The 23542-nt window shown below is 38.2% G+C and overlaps 1 protein-coding gene across 7 annotated transcripts in view; it reads right to left on the bottom strand.

Annotated features, from left to right (window-relative positions):
* Positions 1 to 23542, bottom strand: part of POU2F1 (POU class 2 homeobox 1) — a 168535-nt gene that overhangs the window by 55714 nt on the left and 89279 nt on the right. For 3 of the 7 annotated variants that reach the window (XM_070591477.1, XM_070591475.1, XM_070591476.1), the window contains 3 exons: positions 22440 to 22505; positions 20487 to 20615; positions 560 to 660 (listed from right to left, as the gene is read on the bottom strand). In XM_070591477.1, coding sequence (XP_070447578.1) covers positions 560 to 660; positions 20487 to 20615; positions 22440 to 22497 — 288 coding nt within the window. In that variant the 5' untranslated portion in view covers positions 22498 to 22505. The remainder of the gene's footprint in view (positions 1 to 559; positions 661 to 20486; positions 20616 to 22439; positions 22506 to 23542) is intronic. The other 4 variants (XM_070591478.1, XM_070591480.1, XM_008521075.2 and 1 more) reach the window with 2 other exon arrangements.

The following is a 23542-nucleotide window of genomic DNA, read 5'->3' as shown; positions in this document are numbered from 1 at the left end:
ACAGCAGTCTCAGGCAGCAGTGGCTACATCATTTTGGATGACCTTGTAATCTACTACCTCCTCTGAGCCACCACAGACTCATGCTCACAAAAAACAGTAACTCAGTTGTTATACACATCCATTTGTAACAAGGCTGGGGTCAACAGGTACACAGTCAACTGAACTAGAGGATCCCCACACTAACCATTCAGAATGACACAGGTAGATGCAATTCGCATTAGGCTTTTTATTTTAAGATTTTATTTTTCCTTTTTCTCCCCAAAGACCCCCAGTACATAGTTGTACATTTTTAGTTGTGGGTCCTTCTAATTGTGGCATGTGGGATGCCGCCTCAGCATGGCTTAATGAGTAGTGCCATGTCCGTGCCCAGGATCCAAACAGGCGAAACCCTGGGCCACCAAAGCGGAGTGCACGAACTTAACCACTCGGCCACGGGGCTGGCCCCGCATTAGGCTTTAATCAACTTAAAAAGTCCCACATTCTGAAATAAGTCCCCCAGACCCTAGCATTTCATGCCTCTACTTTTTACTCTCACTTATGGTCGAGCAGAACATTCTACCTGATGGAGATGTCCAAGGAAAGCCTGGGCCTGGGCTGTTGAGATTGCTCCTCCGACAGGCACAGGCTGCTTCTGAAAGTCCAAACCATTGGTTTGTGTGCCTAGGAAGCAAGCAAAATAATATAACTATTAAAAACATAAATTCAACTGAAATAAAGCACTAGACTTCAACATTTACCAGGCACCTATTTTTGTATAAGCACTTTTCCAAGTATCTCCAAGGAGGAGAAGGGATGCAAAAGGAGGAAATACAGTAAAATGATTTCTCTTCTAAAAGCAGCACTGCAGTACATAAATACAGATAAAGCTTAAGAAACAGAAACAAAAATATAAATAACAAATTACAATCATAAGACAGTGCTAGAGAATTCAGAAGCGAATGCAGTGACTAGAGCAACTAGGGTCAGAAGAAGCATAAACTTAAGGTGGCCTTAAGGAAGAGATTATCATCGTCATCACTGCTGTAAAGAATGGTCGAGACAGCTCCAAGGAGGGATGGAGGCTCTCTTCTCATCTCACTCTTACGATAAAGAAATTCACTGGTGATTTTGCCAAGAGCAAGGCACATTTACTCTTAACTTAAATGCTTTAATAAATGACAATCTGACGGCAAAAGCAACCACTACATGATAAACAAAATAGTTTTACCAATTTCTTCAATCCCAAAGTATTGATTGCTGCATATACCAGTTAGCAAGGGCTCTGTTATGACTACAATTTTCTAAACGTTATACTAGAGCTCTTTACCCACTTATGCTGAGATCTGATTTTAGAATAGTAATAATTTATAGAAAGACCTATCACCCTAATACCCAGAAACATTTTCTAAGGGTTGTAATACATTGTTTTCAAATTACTATATCCAGCTATTATTTAGAAATAATCAGAATACTTCGTACTGAATAGAATATAACAGACTACAGGAACCTGCAAGAATCAGAGACACATGAATGTGGTTCTGAACTTCCATTTCCCACACTCAAACACCCCATCTTCTCGTCAGCACCCCTGTGTGCACACAGAGCAGACCAGTCAGGAGAGGACAAGCTAGAATCCTGAAACAGTATTTTTAAAAGGGTGCTAACTTCTGCCATTCTATATCCTGACCAATTTCTAGCAAAAGTATCACTTCACTAAGAAAAATTAGGTAGATCACATGATCAAAAGAGCTAGTTAAGGTTTCCTTGAGATAATTATAAAAGCAGTGTATATATATTTCACCTCCTTAAAAATCTCAGTGATTGGTTGTTTCCTAAAGTTTCCCATAAATAGGAAACTACAGAACTACCCAGACATATAGAGTTAATGAAATTAAAAGAGTGCATGGTTGTGTCAAATAGTGAGAAACTACCATGAAATAAATTTTAAAGCAATTAGGGTCACTTCCATAAGCCAATACAGAAGTTTCACTCTTTTAAAATTGCACATTTTGTCATTAGCTGCTATCTCTATCTCTATTTAGGAAATCATTACTTATGCTAAGATTTTAAGATTGTGCACCATTCGAGAAATATGCTCAAGATATATTAAATAAATCAACAAAGCTCAAAGATGAAATTTTGAAAAACAGAGACAAGCACTCAGAGATTAACACAGTACTAATTAGAAAGTCTTCTAAAACCCAATATTTCACTCTCATGGAGACCATGAAAATTCTAAATACTGGTTCCACTTTCAAGTTCCCATAAAAACGATAACAAGCCCCTTGCAAATCACAAAGCACCACACAACAGACGGACTGACACCCGGGGTCCCTGGGGCAGAGGTGACCACCACGGCCTTCAGGGAACACTGCTTAAGTGCCCTGGCACTGCTGCTTGGGTGCAATGACATAAAGGTATGGTACCAAAGCCAGTAAGGTAAAAAGAACACTCTTTGACATCAACTGAGATAAACAGATTTAAGAGGCAAAGGCTAGTACTTTTTAAGAAAGTGCTGAGGCTCCACTGGATGGATGAGGGTGGGAAAAAGTAGGTATTACACAGATATCATTCTTGTAAAACATAAAGACCGAAAGTGGACTAAAGGGAAAGGAGAGGGGAACAGATACACACGGATACCCTACTTGAGTACGAAGACAGTATGGGGAGACAGGGATGTTGGGAGCCAAAACCAAATGTGTGCCTGGGAAAACAGAAACATCCAAATGAGGAACCAGGGGAATTGACAGGTTGGAGAGAAAGTAAATTATGTAAGAAAATTAATATAAGATACATAGAGCTTGAGAAACCTTAAAAAAAAATTAAGTGATCCAGAAGGCATTTAGAATGACAGAGGCCAGAGCTAAACATTCTATAAGATTGTCACTAGAACAATATTACTGAGGTGAACCTCACAGATCTTGTATCCAACCTCCTTAACTTAGTGGTGAAGAAACAGAGATTAAGGAATCTTAAGTGATTTGCTCAAGATGTCACAGCTAGTTAGTGGAAGAGCCAAGACAAGGACTGGGTCTCCTTTGATTCTGTCTAATCACTCACGGAGAAGTGACAGATGAAATTAGGAGAGTAAAAATGCCTATCAATTAAGAATGGATATAGAGAAAAGAAGGTTGCAGATAAGAGGGCACTTACATTAGCAGATGCAAAACCAAGAAAGCCAGAGAGGAAGCAGTTAGAAAAGCAGAAAAAAAAAATCCCTCAAGACTAGTGTGCCGCCTCAGGAGCCAGGGAAGAGAAAGTTACAAGGAGGGGTAGTTTAGTACTATCACAGGGTGCAGAAAAGATACGGATCAGGTATTCAGAAAGAAATTAATTCAAAGAGAAGACAGGAAAGGCAATAATACAGGTAAGGCCAAAAATTTCATAAAATAGGGAAAAAACACATAATAGAAACATCAACTTGGTTAACTTACAAATTTCTGGTAAGATGGAACAAGAAAAAGAGAAGGAGCAAATAACTTCAGGATAATAGAAAGGGCATAATCACAAAATGCTGTAGATACTAAAAAGAGCTTATCAAGAACCAATGAAATTCATGCCAATAAAGTTAAAACTTAGAAATGGGTAACTCTCTAGAAAATATAACTTACCAAGACCGACTCAAGAAGAAATAGAAAATCCAAAGGGTCCCACAGCATTTGAAGAAATTGAATTAGTAGGTAAAAATCTTCCCACAAAGAAAATGAAAGCCTAGACAATTTTACTATGCTTGCTTCCCAAAATCCAAGAAACAAATAATTGTAATCTTAAACAACTTTTCCAGGGTGGTGGGAGGGGCGAAGGAAACACTTCATAACTCATTTTATGAGGCCAGCATAACCTTGATACCAAAACCTGACAAAGACAAGTATGAAAAGCAAACAAAAATACAGGCCAGTTTTACTCACAAAACATACTTGAAAATATCCTAAATAATAACAGCACAAATAATCTAATAAGATAAAATATTATGACTAAGATGGAGTTATTCCAGGAATGCAAGGTTGGTTTGGAGATAAAAGCATCAATTAATATGATTCATCACATTCACTAAAGGGGGAAAAATCATACAATCATCTCAAAGGATACAGAAAACCTTTAGATAAAATTCAATATACCCTTATGATAAAAATTCTAGGAATAGAAAGAAACTTCCGTAACTTGATGATGAGGAACATTACAAGCACTCCCTTTGAGATTAAGAACAAGATAAAGGTGCCAGCTCCTGGAAGGCTTAGCCAGCAAAACAGGCACGAAAAGAAAACACATGGGTTGGAAAAAAGAAATAAAACTTTCTTCTCAGATGATTGACTATGCATATAGAATATTCTAGGGAATCTAACAATCTATTAGTAGAATAAGAGAGTTTAATAAGGTTGCAGCAAACAAATATACTTAAAAATTGCCTTTGTTATATGCTAAATGAAAAAAGTTTTGAACAATTTTATTCATAACACTACGAAAACATAAAGTCCTAGGAATAAATCTATCAAACTATAGCAAGTCCTATTTAAGCAGAAAATTATAAAACTTTATTTAAAAATTAATAAAGAAGAGAAATAAATGCTCGCTTATTGGAAGACTCAGCATTGTAAAAATTATCAGTTCTTTCAAACTGATCTATGGATTCAAGGCAATTTCCCATCAAAATCTCAACAGGTTATTTTCTTTACCTTTTTTTTAAATTCTTTCTCAGGGTAGGGGGTATATAAACGATGGCTGACTCTAAAATTTAAACAGAAAGGCAAAGGGCCAAGATGCTCTTTAAAAAGAACAAAGTAGCGGGACTTGCACTATCAAGATATCAAGATTTATTGTAGAGCAATAATAATCAGAACAGTGTGATATTAGCACAGGGATAAACAAACAGACCAGAGTGGAGAGTCTGGAAACAGGGCCACAAATATCTTTGGACACTTGAAATGTGACAGAGATGTTACTGCAAATCAGTGAAGAAAGGATGGAGTTTCCAACAAATGGATAATTGGGTATCCATTTGGGGGAAAAAATGAAATCAGATCAATTCATATCATACAAAAAAAATAAAGAAGAAAGAAAATTTCAGGATTAAAGGCCTGAATGTGAAGTGCAAAACTATTACGTTTTTAGAAGACAACGTAAGAAAATATCATTATAACCTTGGGAAAAAGAAGGATTTCTTTATCAAGACTCCCCTAAAATGAAAAGACATAAATTTAACTACTTTAAAATTAAAAGCTTTGTTCATCAAAGGACTTCATAAAGTGAACGAAACAAAGAAAATGTTTCCAATACATACAAACAACAAAGGACTAGTATTAAGAACACACAAAGAACTATGAATCGACAAAAGTCAACCCAATAGAAAAAAGAAATGAATAAAAATTTCACAAAAGAAGAAATGTAAATGGACCACAAACACAAGAAAATATGGTCCACCTCCTTGAAAACTAGGGAAATGCAAATTAAAACCCCAACGAGATCCAATTTGACACCCACTAAATTGATTAAAATTACAAAGTTGGTTAATATCAAGTTTTGGCAAGGCTGTGTCTTGTCTGCTGTTGGTAGCAGCATAAACCAGTACAAGTGCTTTGGAAAACCGGCTGGCAGTACTGAGTAACAGTGGAAACAGTTCAGGGATTACACTATTAAGGAGACATGCTGGAGACTTTTTCACACACATGCATCAAGAGATAAGTACAAAATTATTTACAGCAGTAATGTTTTAAATAGCAAAAGCCTAAAAATAGCCCAAATGTCTATTGATAACAGAATGGATAGAAAAATTGTGATATATTCACATAATGGGATATTATATCCAGTGAAAATGAATTATGAATGTGTGCACTAACTTGGATGAATCTCAAAAACATACTGTTGAGCAAAAGAAATCCACCACAGAATATATATATGATTACGTTGACATAATGGAAACAGGTGAATCTAAGTAATGTATTACTTGAGGATAATAATAAATACACAGACGAAAAAAATTTGGAAAGAAAAGCAATGTGACCATCAACACTAAATCCAGGATGATGGTTATCTCTGTGGTAGAAAACTGGAACAGGACCAGGGGAGACCTACAGTGGCCTTCTGGGACATGGTAACATTCTATTTCACGGCCAGAGTTGTAGGCACATGAGTATTTAAACCATATATATATGTTTACACACAGGTTTTTACAATGATTACATTTACATTAAAATGGTAAAAGAAAAACACTGACAATGACAAAATAGGTGCAGTAAAACTTTAGGGCCACATCCCGACTGCCAAGACCAAAGGAAAATGCAGGTGGTAATGCAGCCAAGGTTGTGAGTGGGGCTCATTCCTTTAGTAGGTCTGGTAGTGGGGGCAGCATGAGAGGATGGTGGCTCAAAGGGGCAGATGGGGTGGAGGGAAAGGTTTATAGGCCGATAAACCTGAGCACGCTAAAAGACTGAAAGGAAAGAGTCTATGCGGACAGAGCTCTGAAGACATAAGAACAAGAGGAGAGTAAAAGATGAGGCAGGAACCTGAAGAAAACGGGAAGAGACAGAATTAAGAGTGAGAAGTAGAGGATTATAAATGGCAAAGAAGGTACTTCTTTCTTAGTTGAAAAAGAAAAGGAGATGGTGGTGAAAACAGAAAAAAATGTAAAGCATTGAGGAGGGAGATGGTGGGGCTCAAATCAGGTAGGCAGAACTTCCTCAGTAATCAAAAACAAAAACAGCAAAACAGAAATAAGACAGAAAAGTTCTGGACAAGAGAAAAGGTTTGGGAACATGTAATGAGGAATGTGACAAAGTCAATTAGAGGAGAATCCAAGACAGCACCAGCACGCTAAGTGAAGGCCCAGCTTGGAGAGTCGAATTTACATGGAATTCAAGAACAGGGGAGTCCTCATCTCCCAGGAAGTTCTGTTTCTCTCCTTATAGCCAGCAGTCAAGGATCAAATACACAAAGGTCTCCTCTCTTAAGAATAGTTTATACTACCCAGCATTGCACAGGTTTCAAACTTTTAAACTCCTTTCAGTCACAGCTTAAATGCTACCTTCCTTTATGTTTCCTACCTCTGGAACCCAAAAGCAGTAATCTGTACCTTGTATTTACTACTGCAATAAATTTGGTACTTCTCCCTCCAATAGTTTGTGGGAGGGAGGAAAAGAGATAAAATTGAGCTACAATACAGACAACAGGGACAAACTGCAAACACACTATGCTGAGTGAAAGAAGCTAGCATCTGAATGGTCCCATTTTTATAACACTTTGGAAAAGGCAAAACTGACAGTGACCATCAAAAAGAACTAATCAACATCCTTGATTTGCAAATGAGAAAAACAAAAAACATACAGCAATACTTCCACTGAAATGACATAACTGAGCTGGACAGTAACGGAGCCCAGACTGAAATTCAAAATCCCTTGACACTCTTCCCATTACTCTTTCTTCTAGACCATCCTATGACCAAAGAGCCCAATTCAACACTTATTAGCAAAGAATATTAACTAAGTGACTAACCAACAATCACAGCCAAGGTCAGGCTCAGAAAGAGATAGCAGGTGATGAGGTACAAGAAATCTAAGCCTCTGGTTTCTACTTCACAGTTTGTTACTCGTTATATTTATTTTACAATAAAATTAAAATTTTTAAATGGATCAAATTTTATAGCTCATGAGAAATATTGCCACATTAAATAAAGACAACTTTTTTTTTTTTTAAAGATTTTATTTTTTTCTTTTTCTCCCCAAAGCCCCCCAGTACATAGTTGTATATTCTTCGTTGTGGGTCCTTCTAGTTGTGGCATGTGGGACGCTGCCTCAGCGTGGTTTGATGAGCAGTGCCATGTCCACACCCAGGATTCGAACCAACGAAACACTGGGCCACCTGCAGCGGAGCGCGCAAACTTAACCACTCGGCCACGGGGCCAGCCCCAATAAAGACAACTTTTGACCAAAAAAAGTCTCGAAATAGGGAACACATCAAAATGTTAATAGTAGATACATCAATAGTACTTTTCAAATTCTCTACCATGAGTGTTACAATTAGTGATAACAGCTTCAGTTTTTGTTCAGTTTCACTTTTCCTAAAATGAGCTTCCTTTCAGTTTATCCTTCAGTGTTGTCTCTAAAGTGGTCAGTGTCCAAAGCCGTGTGTCTCTAAAGGACACTGACCTCTGCTGTTTCAGCGCTGTCCCGAAGTACGTCTGCTGGGGGAGGAGAGTCTTCTCATCTACCCTACTCCTGCTATCGTTTCTCCATAAATGAGAATGGAAATCTACGCCCTGTGAACATTAATTTTAAAATGTGTAAACGGGAGAGGAAACATACATACTAAGGAAGGACAGGAAGGGGGGAGGAAGGAGGAGTCAGAGAGAAAGCTGAAGATGACATCCTCACAACGGGATCAGCATGCAGACCCCTCCGCCATCTTCTCTATTCTGAAAGTCCTAGAGTCAACATTCAGCTGAGACTCTACTTCCTTTAGGAAAACTTTAAGGGCCAACCTAAGTATAAACAATCCTTCTCAAATCTGAACTCCTGTACCACCTAGTTTTTCTTAAGTAAGGACATTTAATCCTTAAGAGATAACATTAATATTTTCCAAACAGATCAAGCCTTTGAGGCCAGAAATTAAAACTCATAATAGCATTACAGTTTGGTAATCTCGTCAGGATCTAGTTGTATCTAAAGATAACTGTGATACTTTAAACACGAAAAAAACCTTTTTTCTCTAATGTCAGTGGCCTCAGATTCTTTTCCTCAATGCAAGGAAATGGATTTGCTGCTGTGGGTCTCAGACCCAGTATCAGAATCACTCATCAAAAACCAGAACTAAATCAGAGTAAGGAAAACTGCTTGCAGAGAACTGAGTTTGCTGGAATCCTAGAAAATATTTGTAAATATTCCCTGTTTTCAACAGAGACTCAAAGATGACGTATTCTGAATGGAGACCTAAACCCTGAATACATAACAAGGCAAGAAGCCCTTTTTACTGTCAGATCTCATAAGACCCTACTAGTATGGACAGTGTCATAGCAGCTGCCTGCCCTCATTTCCACCAATTAAGAATGTGGAGAGCAAGGGAAGCCACATTAGACATACTCCACCTGTTCTGAGGCTACTTTGCTTCCAATAACATTTAGCATCATTGGCTAATTAAACTGGGAATGAATCTAACTTGCAGTGTATGTGATTTCCTCTTACGAATCCAGCCCATCTGAAGCTCTATACTCCCTTTATTATCTATTCTAATAATGAACGACTACTTTGAAATAGGGACAGAGGGATTACTCAGCTGTTTCCTGTCATTAACTTCTTGACCTAACAAGACTGTCCATCTCTACAATTCAAAAAAAATGCCTCCTTTTGAATGAATGGGTTTACTTTTACAGGAAATAGCTTTTGACAAACCTTTAGTTATGCCTGTACACACAAAACTTAAGACCGCATCATCTCCTATTTGCAGTGAGACAATCCTTTTTGCTTATGTGCATTTTCTATTTTTATATAATTATTTAGGTATAAACAACAACAAAAGAGAACCAAGAAATATCATATAGAAAAAAGATCCTGCTATAAGAATAAATGCTTCATTCAACATTTATTGAGCATCGATGTGCCAGGTGTTGAGGTTATAAAGATGAAAGCAACATAGTCCTTGCTCTTCAGTGTTCTCAAACCTGTTCATTCACTCATTAAAGAAACACTTACCGAGCATCTATGTGGCAGGCATTGTTCTAGATGTAAGAGATACAATAGTGACGAAGAGAGACAGAAATCATGTCTTCACAGAGCTCACACTCTAGTGTGGGGAAATACACAATAAAAATGAAAAATACTGAATATTAGATACAAATATATGCTATGGAAAAATAAAGAGAAAAGGGGGATAGGGAGTCTGGTGGGGTGCACAGGTAAGGGCTGTGGTTTGTTTCAACAAAGGACACGCATAGGTTATGACTAGAACAGACAGAAGATTCAGGGGGAAGGGAGCAGGGAACGTCAGGGAAAACTTCCTGGAGGTGACATTTCAGTTGAATCTTAAGAGAGTGAGATGGAATTAACTGGAAACGGCTGGGTGGGGGAGGAAAATGTCAAGAACTTCTATACCAGAAGTGGAAGACACCATGTGCAAGATAAAAAATAAAATCCACAAATCCAAACTAACAATTTTAGATACTCTGTTAGGCACTTGGTTTACAAAGATAAACAAGTCATGTTCCTAGACCATAAGTTGTTCACAGTTAGGTATGGGTGACAGACAAGAAAATAATTATAATGTTAAAGACGAGTACTATAAAAAAGTTATCCACAAAAAGACAGTGGAAGGTAGAACACAAACAAGAGTAAGTTACTGTCACTGCCCGCAAGCAAAGCAAGGCACAACATGGTATTTGCTCTAAGAAAGGTACAAAGTGCTGTGAGAGCTCAAATGTGGCTAAGAAGAGGGGGAGACGAAGTTATGAAGGTGGTCTGGGGTTAGACTGAGGCCTGAACCACCAAGGTAAGCAAGTGAAAATCTAATGGTTCAGATGTAAACACATTTCATTACTATCCACTGCTCATCTTATTATTACAAGACATTCTGATCATAATACAGAGCGAGATGCACAAAGACACTGTTGTAAAAAACAGAAAAGATTCAGTTTCTAATATTATTTTCTGAGGAAAAATGAGTGCAGAGTTGCTACTTCAAAAGTATATTATTCAACCCATTAGGATGGCTATAACATCCTAACAGCCGGATGGTTAAAAACAACAACAAGTGTTGGCAAGGATGAGGAGAAATTGGAAGAATTGATTGTGGAAATGTAAAACGGCTCTGCTGCTGCGGAAAAGAGTTTGGTGGTTCTTCCAAAAGTTAAACCTAGAATTACTGTATGATCCATCTATTCCACTGCTAGGGATACACCCAAAAGAACTGCAAACAGATACTCAAATCCTTGGTCATGAACGTTCACAGCAGCTCTAGTCACAACAGCCAAAAGGGGAAACCACCCAAATGCCCATCAACAGACGGCTGGAGAAACCAGCTGCGGTCTACACAGTCAGCCCTCTGCGTTAGCGCGCTCCACGTCCATGGAGTCAGTCAACCCTGGATCAAAAGGCCTACCACGGTTGTGTGTGTGCTGAGCACGCACAGACTGTCTTCTCGTCTGTATTCTGTAAACCACACAGTACAACAACCGTTTACTTAGCATTTACACTGTATTAGATATTACAAGTAAACTAGAGATGATTTAAAGCATAACACAGGAGGATGTGTGTAGGTTATATGCAAGGGTATGCCTTTTCACACAAGGGACGTTAGCATCCATGGATATTTTTTTCCTGATAAAAAGTGTTTTTGAATAAACAATTGTTTAGAACAGTGCACTTTTTCAAAAAAATCACAATATGGGTGATACACAAGGCAAAATATCACAAAGGAGGTAAATAAATGACTTCAGAAACACTGATATAGACAATTCTTTTTTTTTTGTATTTTTTTTCTCTTTATTGAGTCCATAATAGTTTACATTGATGTGAGATTTCACTTGTGCATTATTTCTTGACTGTCACCACACAAGTGCTCCCCTTCACCCCCTGTGCCCACCCCCACCCCCCTTCCCCTGGTAACCACTGGACTGTTTTCTTTGTCCATGTGTTTGTTATATTCCACATGAGTGAAATTATCTGGTGTTTGTCGTTCTCAGTCCATTCATGGATTTTAGCATCTGCAGGGGTCCTGGAACCAATCCCCCACAGATATCTATAAATACAATAGAATATTATTCAGCCATAAAAAGGAATAAAGTACTGATAAAAGCTACACCACGGATGAGCCTCAAAAACATTGTGCTAAGTGAAGGGAGCCAGACACAAAAGGTCACGTACTGTATGATTCCACTACATGAAGTACCCAGAATAGGTAATTCCATAGAGACAGAACACAGATTGACAGCTGTCAGGGGTTAGGAGGAGGGGAAAATGGAGAACAGCTGCTTAATGGGTACAAGCGTTCCTTCTGGGTTGATGAAAACATTTTAGAACTAGATAAAAGCGGTGGTTGCACAATACTATGAACGTACCAAACGCCACTGCACTGTTCACTTTAAATGGCTAATTTTACATTACATGCATTTTACCTCAATTAAACAAAAACAAATCTGCAGCTCTAGGGCAAATCTGACAGTACAAATCTTACTATCCCATCAGTTCACCTGCCTATAGCAGCCAACCTCACCTACCTAAATGGCTACTTATACTCTGCTGTAGGGCAAGTAATGTGAGATCCACCCCTGGTGGGATTGCGTATGAAAACAAGAGTAAGAACTTCTTGAATGAGGGCCCAAGAGAGTTGTGGACCATGGAGTTTGTTGGAGCATGGAGTTTGAGAAAGCTATTTTTCATCACTCACCAGCTATATTTTGGATAATACTGTACTACATTTTAATCTGTAAAAATCATATTATATACCACTATTTCAATTAAACCTATAGAATAAAGAAAAAAAGTATATTTTTCACAGATTTCTATTTGTCAGTAAATTTAAGGCAGTCAAAGTGAAATTTACCAACAATAGCCTAAATTTCAGATGCCATACAGGAAATAATGACAACATCTGTGCCTGTCACTACATTACCTTGACAAGCAAGCACAAATTCCACATGAAATTCATGGCAAGTCAGGCAACCTTTCTTACGAGGCATAATTAACATAAATAACAGCTAAAAGATCTTCAAGGAAAACTCAGCTTCTGCTCATTATTTAATGTATGTGTGTGTGTGTAGGTGGTTTCTTCCCAGTGAGTCACCACAAAATGGGAGGAATCTGGGATAATGGAAATCTAGAAAGAGAATCACTTAAGTTATAGAAAAGGTCTATGTTACTACACAACCAAGAAGCATAATGAGAATAGATGCTATAGATCATTTACAGGATCAGTGATTATTGCATATCTGCAAACAATTTCCATTGCTTTTGCACTATATATTCTTCATTTCCTAAGTAATAGTCTATGTTCTTAATTGCTTTTATATATTACCTTGTAGATGACTACACATCGGTCATGCCTAACAAGATTTCTATAAAGGTTAATGTTTGTTGAATTGTTAAGTCTATCTGGATGAAAGGTACTATTAAAACAGATTTTTATTAACTTTATTCTTAATTGTAGAAAAATGAATGACTTGTGACCTACCAGCTATTGAGACCAAGTCTTCTTCAAATAATTTAAATATGTCACATAAAGAGAATACTTTGAGGACCAAGAAAACCAGAAAGAAAGTCCTTATTCTAAAAGTCTAATGTCATATTAACATTTTTGTTGGCAAAGAAAAATTTACCAAACATGTACTGTGCTCCACCTTTCTTCTGCCTCCTAACCTCCTTTCTCCTTCGGAACTTTGATTCCTGAATCATCCATCCTTTCATTACCACTTCCCTCCAACTCCTTAGCATATAAACATACTTCACCTTCTTTTTCATTCTTTCCTTCCCTTTATTTAATATATCATCACCACAATACTCATAATAAACACTAACAATTATTGAGCACTCACCCAATAATGTGAGTCACACAACTACTTGCTTTAATGTAAATGTCAATTCTATGCAATGGATTATTATTATCTCCACCTTACAGCTAAGAAACTGTGGCACAGAAAGCAAGCGTTTGCCCAAGGTAACATAACTAGTAAGTGAAAGAACCAGGATCTTAATCCAGGTGTTTGGTCCCAGGGCCTGAGCTCTTGACCACTATGACATACAGCCTCCATTAAAAGGAGTCACCTACATTTATCACTCCCTTTCCTCAACCATTCCCATCTCTATCCACAGCAATTTCTTTCCCTACCCTCACCTAAAACCTTTTAAAAGGTCCCTAGTTACTACTAACTGTCAAATCCAAAGGTCACCTTTTAAGCTTCCTACGTCTTTTCCTCTCTGTAGGACTTGACCACACTGAATACTAACTCCATGAACTTCACTGTCTGGTTCACTTCCGATCTCCATGGTTGCTCTTTCTTAATCTACTTTAGCACTGTCCTTGCAAATTCCTACAATGACGGAAAGTTTATATATATGTGCTATCGAATATGGTAGCCACTAACCATGTGCAGCTACTGTGAGCTAGAAGTGTGGCATACTGAATTTTTAATTTAATTTTAATAGCCCCTGTGGCCTGTGGCCACCCTGCTGGACAGTGCTGGGCTACTTCATGGGCTCTTCTTCCTATCAGCACTTTCAATGTTACAGAAGAACTTTGTCCATACTCCTATTCTCGGCTTATTCTACTCCTTTCCCAGCAGTATCCCCCTGCCAAGTACTTCCAGACCTATGTAAGCAGCCAGATTTCTTTCCTTAGGAACTTATCTCTCTCTTCGATTGCTCACTTCTGCACCTGCAAGTACCACAAGGCAACCCAAATGCAACATTTTCAGAACTGGCTGCATCACCTCATTGTCAAGCCTCCTACCCCTCAGCAGCCCTGCTCAGAGAACGGCACAGCAGCTACCTTGGTCCCAAGCCAAATGCAGGTATTCATTTTGGATTACTCCCTTTCCTTGCTTTTTGTACTCCCCCCTCAATCTCTTCTCCTCCTCCCCCAAATGCTCATTAAATCTGACCCCTAGTTTCCACTGTCAGAGCTCTAAGCCAGGATGCCAAATAACGGCTCTAATTGAAAGAGTAATGGAGTCTGGGTTTTTTTCCTTCAAGCAAGATGTAAATTATAATATGGCTGGAAAATTCTTTTATACTTGTTAGGAGAAAAAAAGTCACAAAAAAGTGACATGAGAGGAAACTGAACTGCCCTCTAAGGGAGAAGGAAGAAAATTATAGACAGTCTCATAATCTGTGCCTAAAGCAGCCCTTTAGAAACAAATCCTCTTATTAATGTTCCAAATTTCTACTGGTAATGAATAAAAATGAAATGGATACTACCTTTAAAATTCCAAATTTACTACCGGGTTTTCTCTCGGCAAAAGGATCAACTGCTCCCTCACTCATTTAACAACAGTGTAATCTTAATTCACGTTCCACTTAGAATTCTCACATGTTCACTAATTACAGCGTCCTGCCCCATACACCGCCTCCCCCAATCCCTACAGGCACCAGTGGGCAGGGTGAGGGCACGTTTGTTAATACACAGTGGTCAGAATCTCTTCGAAGTCATATCCTGTAACCGACATCCATCAAATAAACCCTAGAGGAGGATCCACCTTTCACAGAGGTGTTTGCCTTTTGCTTCTCGACTACCAAGAACAGAGTAACACATCCTCCACTGTGCTCCTGACACTCTCTAGAAGTGCTCCAGCCAGGTTCCATGACCTGTGGCTTTAACACTTCACCACAAAGGAGCTCCAGGAAAAATCAGTAACAGCATTTCCACCCTCGGGATTATAAGAGCACTCTGGCCAGTGCAGAATGTAGTCTACACAGTAAATTATGTAATAAATTTAAAATAATAATAATAAAAGCAATAAGAACAGTAGAAATAGCCCTTGGACAAACATAAGTTCAAAGAGAAAACAGGCCTTCGGAGTGTGAACTCTGCAATTGCTCCCCTCTGTTTTGATGAGAACTTTACGTGAGGTCTGTTCCTCAGTGAATTTCTGATGTTTCTCCTGAAGACACTGGTATTTTAACTGGAAATGTTTTCCAAAACTAGCGCTGGTTCAAGACATCAAGATTCTCCAGCTACCATGGGGAAGAGCAGGCGTCTTCCCTGGTCTTTCATGATCCTTTCTCTTCGCCTTGGAGAAAATGATGTGTGATCATGCCCTCTTACAAATATGCATAATTTCCTACTATCAGCCATGGCACTAACAAATCCCACAGAACTACTACATCACTGGTGGCAGGAATTTCTGATAGCAATACTCTTGGAATGCTACTTCATAAATGTGTATTAGGTTGCATTAATAAATTCGTTTGGCCCATTCAGTTGCCAGAAAGATCTTGAAATTATCCTGGGAAAAAAATCATCTGAATGAAAAATCAAGTGAACAAGGACAGGAGAGGGGAGCCTTACCTCTATCATAATTCCGGTGAAAAGACTCACAGACAACTGACCAAAAAACAAGGAACTAACAGGTGAGTCAGCTGCTTTAAAATAAGTTTTAATATTTAAAACAATTAAATATTATCAGAAAAAATAACACTTTACATTTAAAAATTTTAAATCTAATGTCATTTCTACCTTCATTAATTATAAAAAATAATTATAACAAGCCAATGGTAATGTAACGCCTGCACTGAAGTCTGCAGAACAAGAACACTGAGTAATTCCGAGGACGACTAAATGATGAAGGATCTAGAAGTCACACGACGTGACAGAAAGAATCTGAAGGAATTAGAGACCGTTAGTACAGACTTCTTCCTCCTACCTTAGCTTTTACTGTTTCTTCATGTTGAACGTACACTGCCTACCCAACTGCAAGGTCCAGCTTAAGCACCATCTTCTTCAAAGTCTTCCCTGATCCTCCCAGCTAGAAACAATGTCTCCCTACACTGAATTCTCATGGACTCGTGTATTCTTCTTATGAATCTTCTATTACATTTTCATACATATTTTCTCTATCAGATAAATTTCTTGAGAACAAAATCAATATTTTTTCAACTTTAGTGATCCTACTGAGTGCAGTACAGTACCTTGCACACTGGAGACAAAACATAAGGCGCACAACCCAAAGATAAGAGATGGCTCTGCTCACTTTTATAGATATGCGTGACTTTTGTCAAGTGACTAAACATCTCTGAGCCTCAATTCTCTGATCTACAAAAGGAAAATAGTGGGGCTGGTCCCGTGGTCTAGTGGTTAAGTTTGGCATGCTCTGCTTTGACGGCCCGGGTTGAGTTCCCAGGTGCAGATCTCACCACTCATCTGTGACCATGCTGTGGTGGTGACCCACATACAAAATAAGAGGAAGACTGGCACAGATGTTAGCTCAGGGCAAATCTTCCTCAGCAAAAAAAATAAAAAAACAGAAACAGAAAACAAAACAAAAAGGAAAATAGTGCCTCATATAGTTGTTATAAGGATCAAATGAGATAATCTATACAAAGTGTTTAATATGTCTAGTAAATACTTAATTAACGATAACCACTACTATAATAGTATAAACTATTACTTTATAATAAACGTCAAATAGGTGGAGAAGACTTAGAATAGGGCAATGACTTCCATAAGAGTTTTCATATTTTAAAAGATGAGGAAAATTATTCTGATCTGTGTTACTCCTAAGGGCAGACTTCAAAAGAATATAGATAACAGAGTTGTACAACAGAATATGATGGATCAAAAACTACTCTTCCCTGTCAGTGGACGAGCCTAGGCACAGGGCAGACGACCATTTTGTCAGGCGTACTGACGAAAGAAATCTGCCCTTTGAGTAAAAGGAGCAAGACTTTAATATTTGTCCAATATTTCTTTATATAAAAAAAAATGCTTTGGTTTTTCCTGTCAACGTTTATAAAACCTTATACAACTTCTTTACCTTTCCAACTGTCACCTATAATACAGCTAATCAGATTTAATTTAGGATAAACTACTGTGGTGGGCAGACCAACAGCCACTCACAGATGTCCACACCCTAATCCCCAGACGCTGCTTACACAGCAAAGTGGATTCTGCAGATCTGATGAAGTCAAGGGTCTCGAGATGGGAAGGTTCCCCTCGATCATCTGCAGATCCGATGAAGTCAAGGGTCTTGAGATGGGAAGGTCACCCTCGATCATCCGCAGATCCGATGAGGTCAAGGGTCTCGAGATGGGAAGGTTACCCTCGACCATCTGCAGATCTGATGAAGTCAAGGGTCTCGAGATGGGAAGGTTACCCTCGACCATCTGCAGATCTGATGAAGTCAAGGGTCTCGAGATGGGAAGGTTATCCTCGATTATCTGAGTGGACCAAGAATCACAATGGCTCTTCTAAGAGAAATAGGGAAGCAGGAGAGTCAGAGAAGATGCGATGATGGAAGCAGCGGTCAGAGAGAAAGAGAGACAAATAGACAAACTTGAAGCTATGATACTTCTGGCTTTGAAGATGGAGGAAGAAGCCATAAACCAAGAAATGCAGGTGGCCTATAGAAGCTAGAAAAGGAAAGGAAATGGATTCTCCACAGAGCCTCCAGAAGGGAAACAGCCCTTCCAACACCCTAATTTTAGGACTTCTGACCTCCAGAGCTATAAGATAATAAATTTGTGCTGTTTTATCCAGCAATTCACCATTAGTTACATACCCTAAAGAACTGAAAACAGGGACTCCAAGATCTTGTGCACCAATGTTCATTGTACTTTTATTCACAATAGCTAAAAGGTGGAAACAACCCAAGTGTCCATCAACAGATGAATGTATAAACAAAATGGCATATCCATACAATCGAATATTCTTCAGCTATACATACTATAACACAGACGAACCCTGAAAATATGCTAAGTGAAATAAGTCAGACACAAAAGGAAAAATATTGTAGGATTCTACTTACAAAGAGTATCTAGAATAGGCAAATTCATAGAGAAAGAAAATAGATTAGAGGTTACCAAGGGCTAGGAGGAGGAAGAAATGGAGAATTATTGCTTCCCCTGGGGAAAGCATCCTTGTGCAAAAACTATGTTACAAGAACTATCATTACCACTCCCTCTTATCTACATGGTTATTTTGTTGAGAAGATATTTTGGCAAAATTGTCTCATCTTCCATTTTTCTCACTCGTGATGCTGGACTTCTTGAGCTAGGCTACGGAAAGGTCATATAACCCCTCTGGCTAGACAAGCCACACATTTGTTTTCTTTAATCTGAGCCTGACCCTCAAAAAGCTCGTTAATCCTTATTTATTTATTTTAATCAATTCCTTAAAGGTAACTATGTCAAAACTCATTCACTCTACTCAAACTAGCAAATCCATTTCATTCATCTTTGAGGCAGTGTGAGATAATGAAAGGCTCATGGTCTTTGCCATCACAAATTACTAAACAGTTATGAATTTAGTCCTCTTATCTGTAAAATAGGCATAACACTATTTACCTTACAGGAGTACTTTCATAATTACGACATAAAGCATATAATAAAGTGGCTAGCTGTGCACATACTGTAAGAGTTCAACAACCGGTAAGTGCTGCCCTTATTATTACTGTTACCCCTGCCTTCCTCTCAGATGACCACCTCAACTACTTAAATAAGAAATGGGAAAAATGAAGCAATCTAATGTGAATTATTCCTTATTTTCCTTCTCCTTTCTACCTCAATTTTCTGTCATTGTTTAATCTGACCTTCTTTTCCCCAATTTTAGAAAAAGGGATATACCTTTTCCCATTTTCAAAGTTAATCCTCCATTCTGTACTTCTGATCCTGGCCCCTCTCCCTTACCTTGGTTCCGTCAATTCTTTTTCCTTTCTTCAGTCTCTTTCTCTCCAGTGGTTCCTTCCACCTGGCCTACAAGCATACTCAAATTTCCTCAAGAACTATCACTAAGGCACTTTTCTATACCTCCTCTTGAATGACCATGAGCTATCCGGAACCTGTTATCTGTGTATTGCTCTTATCTCTTAATGGACTGCTAACTCCCCCAAGACTGAGGGTATCTCATCTGTTTGCACAAGCATCTTTTAATGACATCAAGTACTATATTTTACATATAGGACAGGCACTTACTGAATAAATGAACAAACATAAACTATAGATTTCCTGTGAAGGGTTGACGAAAGTGCATTGTCAAATTTAGCTGCTCAACTTAAGTAAGTCACTCTGGCAGGAGAAAGGCAAAGAAGTAACATATCAACACAATCTTATCATTTCATTCTTCTTAAAATGTCACAAATCAAGTTATTTTTTCCTGAAATGTTTAAAATTTCAGTAATCTACACCAAAGTATTCCAAATCCAGAAAATGTGAGACTTCAATTTTATTTATTATAACATTAAGGGCTCTTTCCACTGAAAATTTTACTTGTAATTCATAAACTAGTAAAAACTAAGAACGCATATATTTTTTACATTTAAACAATCTGCAGATTTGTTATATTTTTAAATAAAAATCACTTTGTAAGCATGTAATTATCTCAATAAACTGTAATTTTATATCTAATATATAAAACACGATAATTTAATATGCAAAGTAGAACTCAATATATTTTTATATTTCTAAGCTAACAAACTGACATCAGTGGGAGGTGCTAAGAGCATAGTGACAGACCTTTAACACTTAAGAAATTGACATTCAAGGCTTCAGAAATCCTCAAGTGAATGTAAAGGTCCATGACATGAGTCACTGGTAACACGACAGAGGCAAGAGACACTGCAGTCGACACCCAGGAGGTGAGCGCCCTGCTCCAGAGTCGGGACAGCTGATCATCGCGTATCTGACAGGCTTCTATGCGTTACTGTATTAGCAGTCTTCTTGCGAAAAAGAAATAAAAATTTTTCTCTATTTTTAGGGAAAAGAGAAAATCAACTTGTATTGCTGGTGATGGAAGAAATCTAAGAAAGTACCAGTTCTTAGCCACAAAATTGGAGTTTTAAAGACATTACACAGTAAAATATCTAAAATGATACTGCTCACCATGATAGTATGGTGGGAACGAGTTCGCCATGCATTCCATACGAAAACAGGGCAAGAAACTCATCAGACTGTTTCGGGAGGTGATGCAGCTGGAATTGCTCTTACATAGCTCTGTAAACGGTTTTAGACCTGAACATACACAAAGCATTGCTTAAATTTTCAGTTTTATTTTACCGCACTTTATGGGAGAAACCGCATGTAGGGTGTAAATTCTGATCCTGCCTTTATTTCCTGGCTGGTTTTGTGTCTCAATTTCCTATTCCTTGAGATAATAGTATCTAATTTGCAGGGTTGTCATAAGAACTCAAATTAAAATCAGGTGATACATACAGTGCTTAAGATTTTTAAAAACACGTCCTCGGGATTTTATTAAATGTAGGCGCTCAATAAAGGGTAGCTACTAAAACTTCTAACTTAGTGGTGGATTCCCAAGGAGTCTGATTTCCAATCCCTCTGTGAGTCTGTGTCTATTCCCTTAGAGAGACACGCCTCTTCTCTGAAGCTGTCCTGCAGGCACGGTGTCCTGCACTCTTGCCTGGCATCTTCACGGGATCGACTGCCCAGTCTCTCTCTGCAAACAAGTCCCATACCCATGGTAGGTGGCCAAAGCACTGGGAGAGGGACCTGAACAAAACAATGCGAGTCAGGGCCCAAACAGGGAACAGAGAAACAACAGAAAGGAGATTGTGGCCGACCAGACAGAAGGGAATGCTGCCCTTCCCCCTCTCTGGGGGTACCACAGCAGTCTGCCTGGCCGGCCTCAGTTGGAGTAATTTGAGAGACATTTTAAATACAACAGGAAGCCCACAGCTCGGTTTCACATAAAGAGGCAGGTATACTTTAGAGATTAAAAGATTAACAAGTTATCTCCAGGTATAGAAGAGTTTAGAGTGAAAGATACCTAGGCAGGAAGCTGCCCTACTGGTTCAACCCATCCACTTCAAATCAAAAAGTGGTGTGGTCAGGAGGGGTGGAAAACAAAGGCAGTTTCCAAGGCTGACTCTCATTCTTACCATGGCCCATAGTCGGCATTTTTAAAATGGGGTCAAAGAGGCAACCCTCCCTACCACTGAAAACCGAGTCTACCTTAGAAACTACTGCTTTCTCTTTATCCTTGCCCTTAATTCCCTTTTTACATGGTTAAGTATTTTAATTTATGCCTTTACCAGAAACTGGGGAAGTCCCTGTACCATCTCTGGCAGATGATAAAGACATAGTCACATGTCTTCTGAGCAAGGTACTGAATTAAGTGTATGAGCTGTAGAGATAATCTACCCTTACGGACTTACCTTTCTCTCTCAAGGCCTCAGTTTTCTCATTTACATGATATTAATTTTCTCCTGATAATCAAGGTTTAATCGTGTAAATTTTTAAAAATATCACCAAATAAAAAGATGTATTAGAAATAAGTGTGTGTTTTTAACTATCTACTGACACTATCATGACTCCAATATAATTTATATTGAATGTGATGGGGTGGATAAGATTCACTGTTTTGAGTAACACTTGTAACAAGAACTACTTTTTACTGAATGGTTACTGTGTAGCTGGCACTGTGTTTAACACGTTTCCTTTAACAGTCATAGTGATCTATGAAACATATCACCCCCATTTTACAGGTGAATAAATTAAGTCTTAAAGAGATTGGGGAAACTGCCTAAAGTCACACAGCTAGTAAGTGGCCAAATCCCTAATTCATACCCAGAACTATCTCATGCAAAGGACTATTCTCTCAACTGCTTTGTAGTTTCTCTGATAGACAGCAGCAAAAAGATGAAACAATCAGCAGAAGTTAATCTTAAGCAAATATGATGCCAGTTCCTGCAAATACTAAATTCTATTTGACGACTCAATACTCAAATTGGTCTTTATGTCCCAAATATGAGTCACAGTTAAATGGGAAGTTTCTTCTTTTGGTTCCATTAGATCTAATTCAAAAGCTGGATCTCCTACCTCTGCTGCCATCTTCACTGTCCATAGATGGTTTACTGGTTTCTGACGGACTGTTCATTCTTGAGTCTGCAATAAATCAAAGGTGAATAAGGTTTTTTAAAAATTGGGGATGCGGTTAGGGAGGCAAAATCGTGGCAAAGGAAAGGGTTAAAAATATTGACTCATGTTACAGTCCTTCAGCACCAGGAGAGACAGTGTCAATGGCAAGACATTGGAAACTGTAACGAGAGTTTATCTGGAAGAAATTCAGGGTTCCCTTAACTGTGCCGTGATCCGCAAATAGACTGTCTTTCTAAGGGACTTTAAGATTCCTCTAGAAAGATAACAGAACTCTAACCTGAAAATAACTATAATAGAGAGTCTGATACGTAAAAAAAAAAGTAAATGCTTTGTACCATGAAGCATAAAATATGTTAAAGAAACAAAGCTAAGGCGGAACCACCTCACAAAGTAGAACACCTTATTCCCAAATAAAGTTTTGTTTCCATAAGCAAAGGTATTCATTCGCTAATTATAACCTAACAATCCATCAGTAACCTTGACAATAGACTGGACAGTAACCCAACCTAACAGAATAAACAGAAAACATGTCTGAGAAAAATATCTCCATTATTGACTCCTCACCCTTGCAAACACACTAAATATGTGTGAAAGTGAGAATATGTCAAATTCACACTTCAATCATAAACCAGTAGAAGAAACTGTACCACGAGGCATAATGGATAGATCTAATAATTCCAAAACTGAATCACAATCACACTCACTTAAAAATTATACTACCTTGCTATCCCAAATGAACCTGATGTGGGTTCACTTCTTTTAGGGCTATCTGTTTAATGAAGTTTTCATAGTACAAAGTTTTCATCAATTAATATTAGGTATCCCAGAAGATTATGTAAGAGAGAAGAACAACTCTGCTTTCCTTCTGCCTCTTCAAAAGGATAAAAGCTAAACGTACATTTAATATATATCTTATTCTACTTGTATTGTAAACGCAAACTTAGCATATTTATAATCAAACAAGTTTACTATCAAGCAAGTTCTGCCTTTTCCCTCACCAGCGTGAAAACCATTTCACTATAATTATTAGTAGAGAATAAATA

The sequence above is a fragment of the Equus przewalskii genome, chromosome 23, assembly GCF_037783145.1.
Source record: "Equus przewalskii isolate Varuska chromosome 23, EquPr2, whole genome shotgun sequence".
NCBI lineage: Eukaryota > Metazoa > Chordata > Mammalia > Perissodactyla > Equidae > Equus > Equus przewalskii.
Note: the sequence above shows the minus strand (reverse complement) of the source record. Positions and strands in the feature narration are given on the sequence as shown.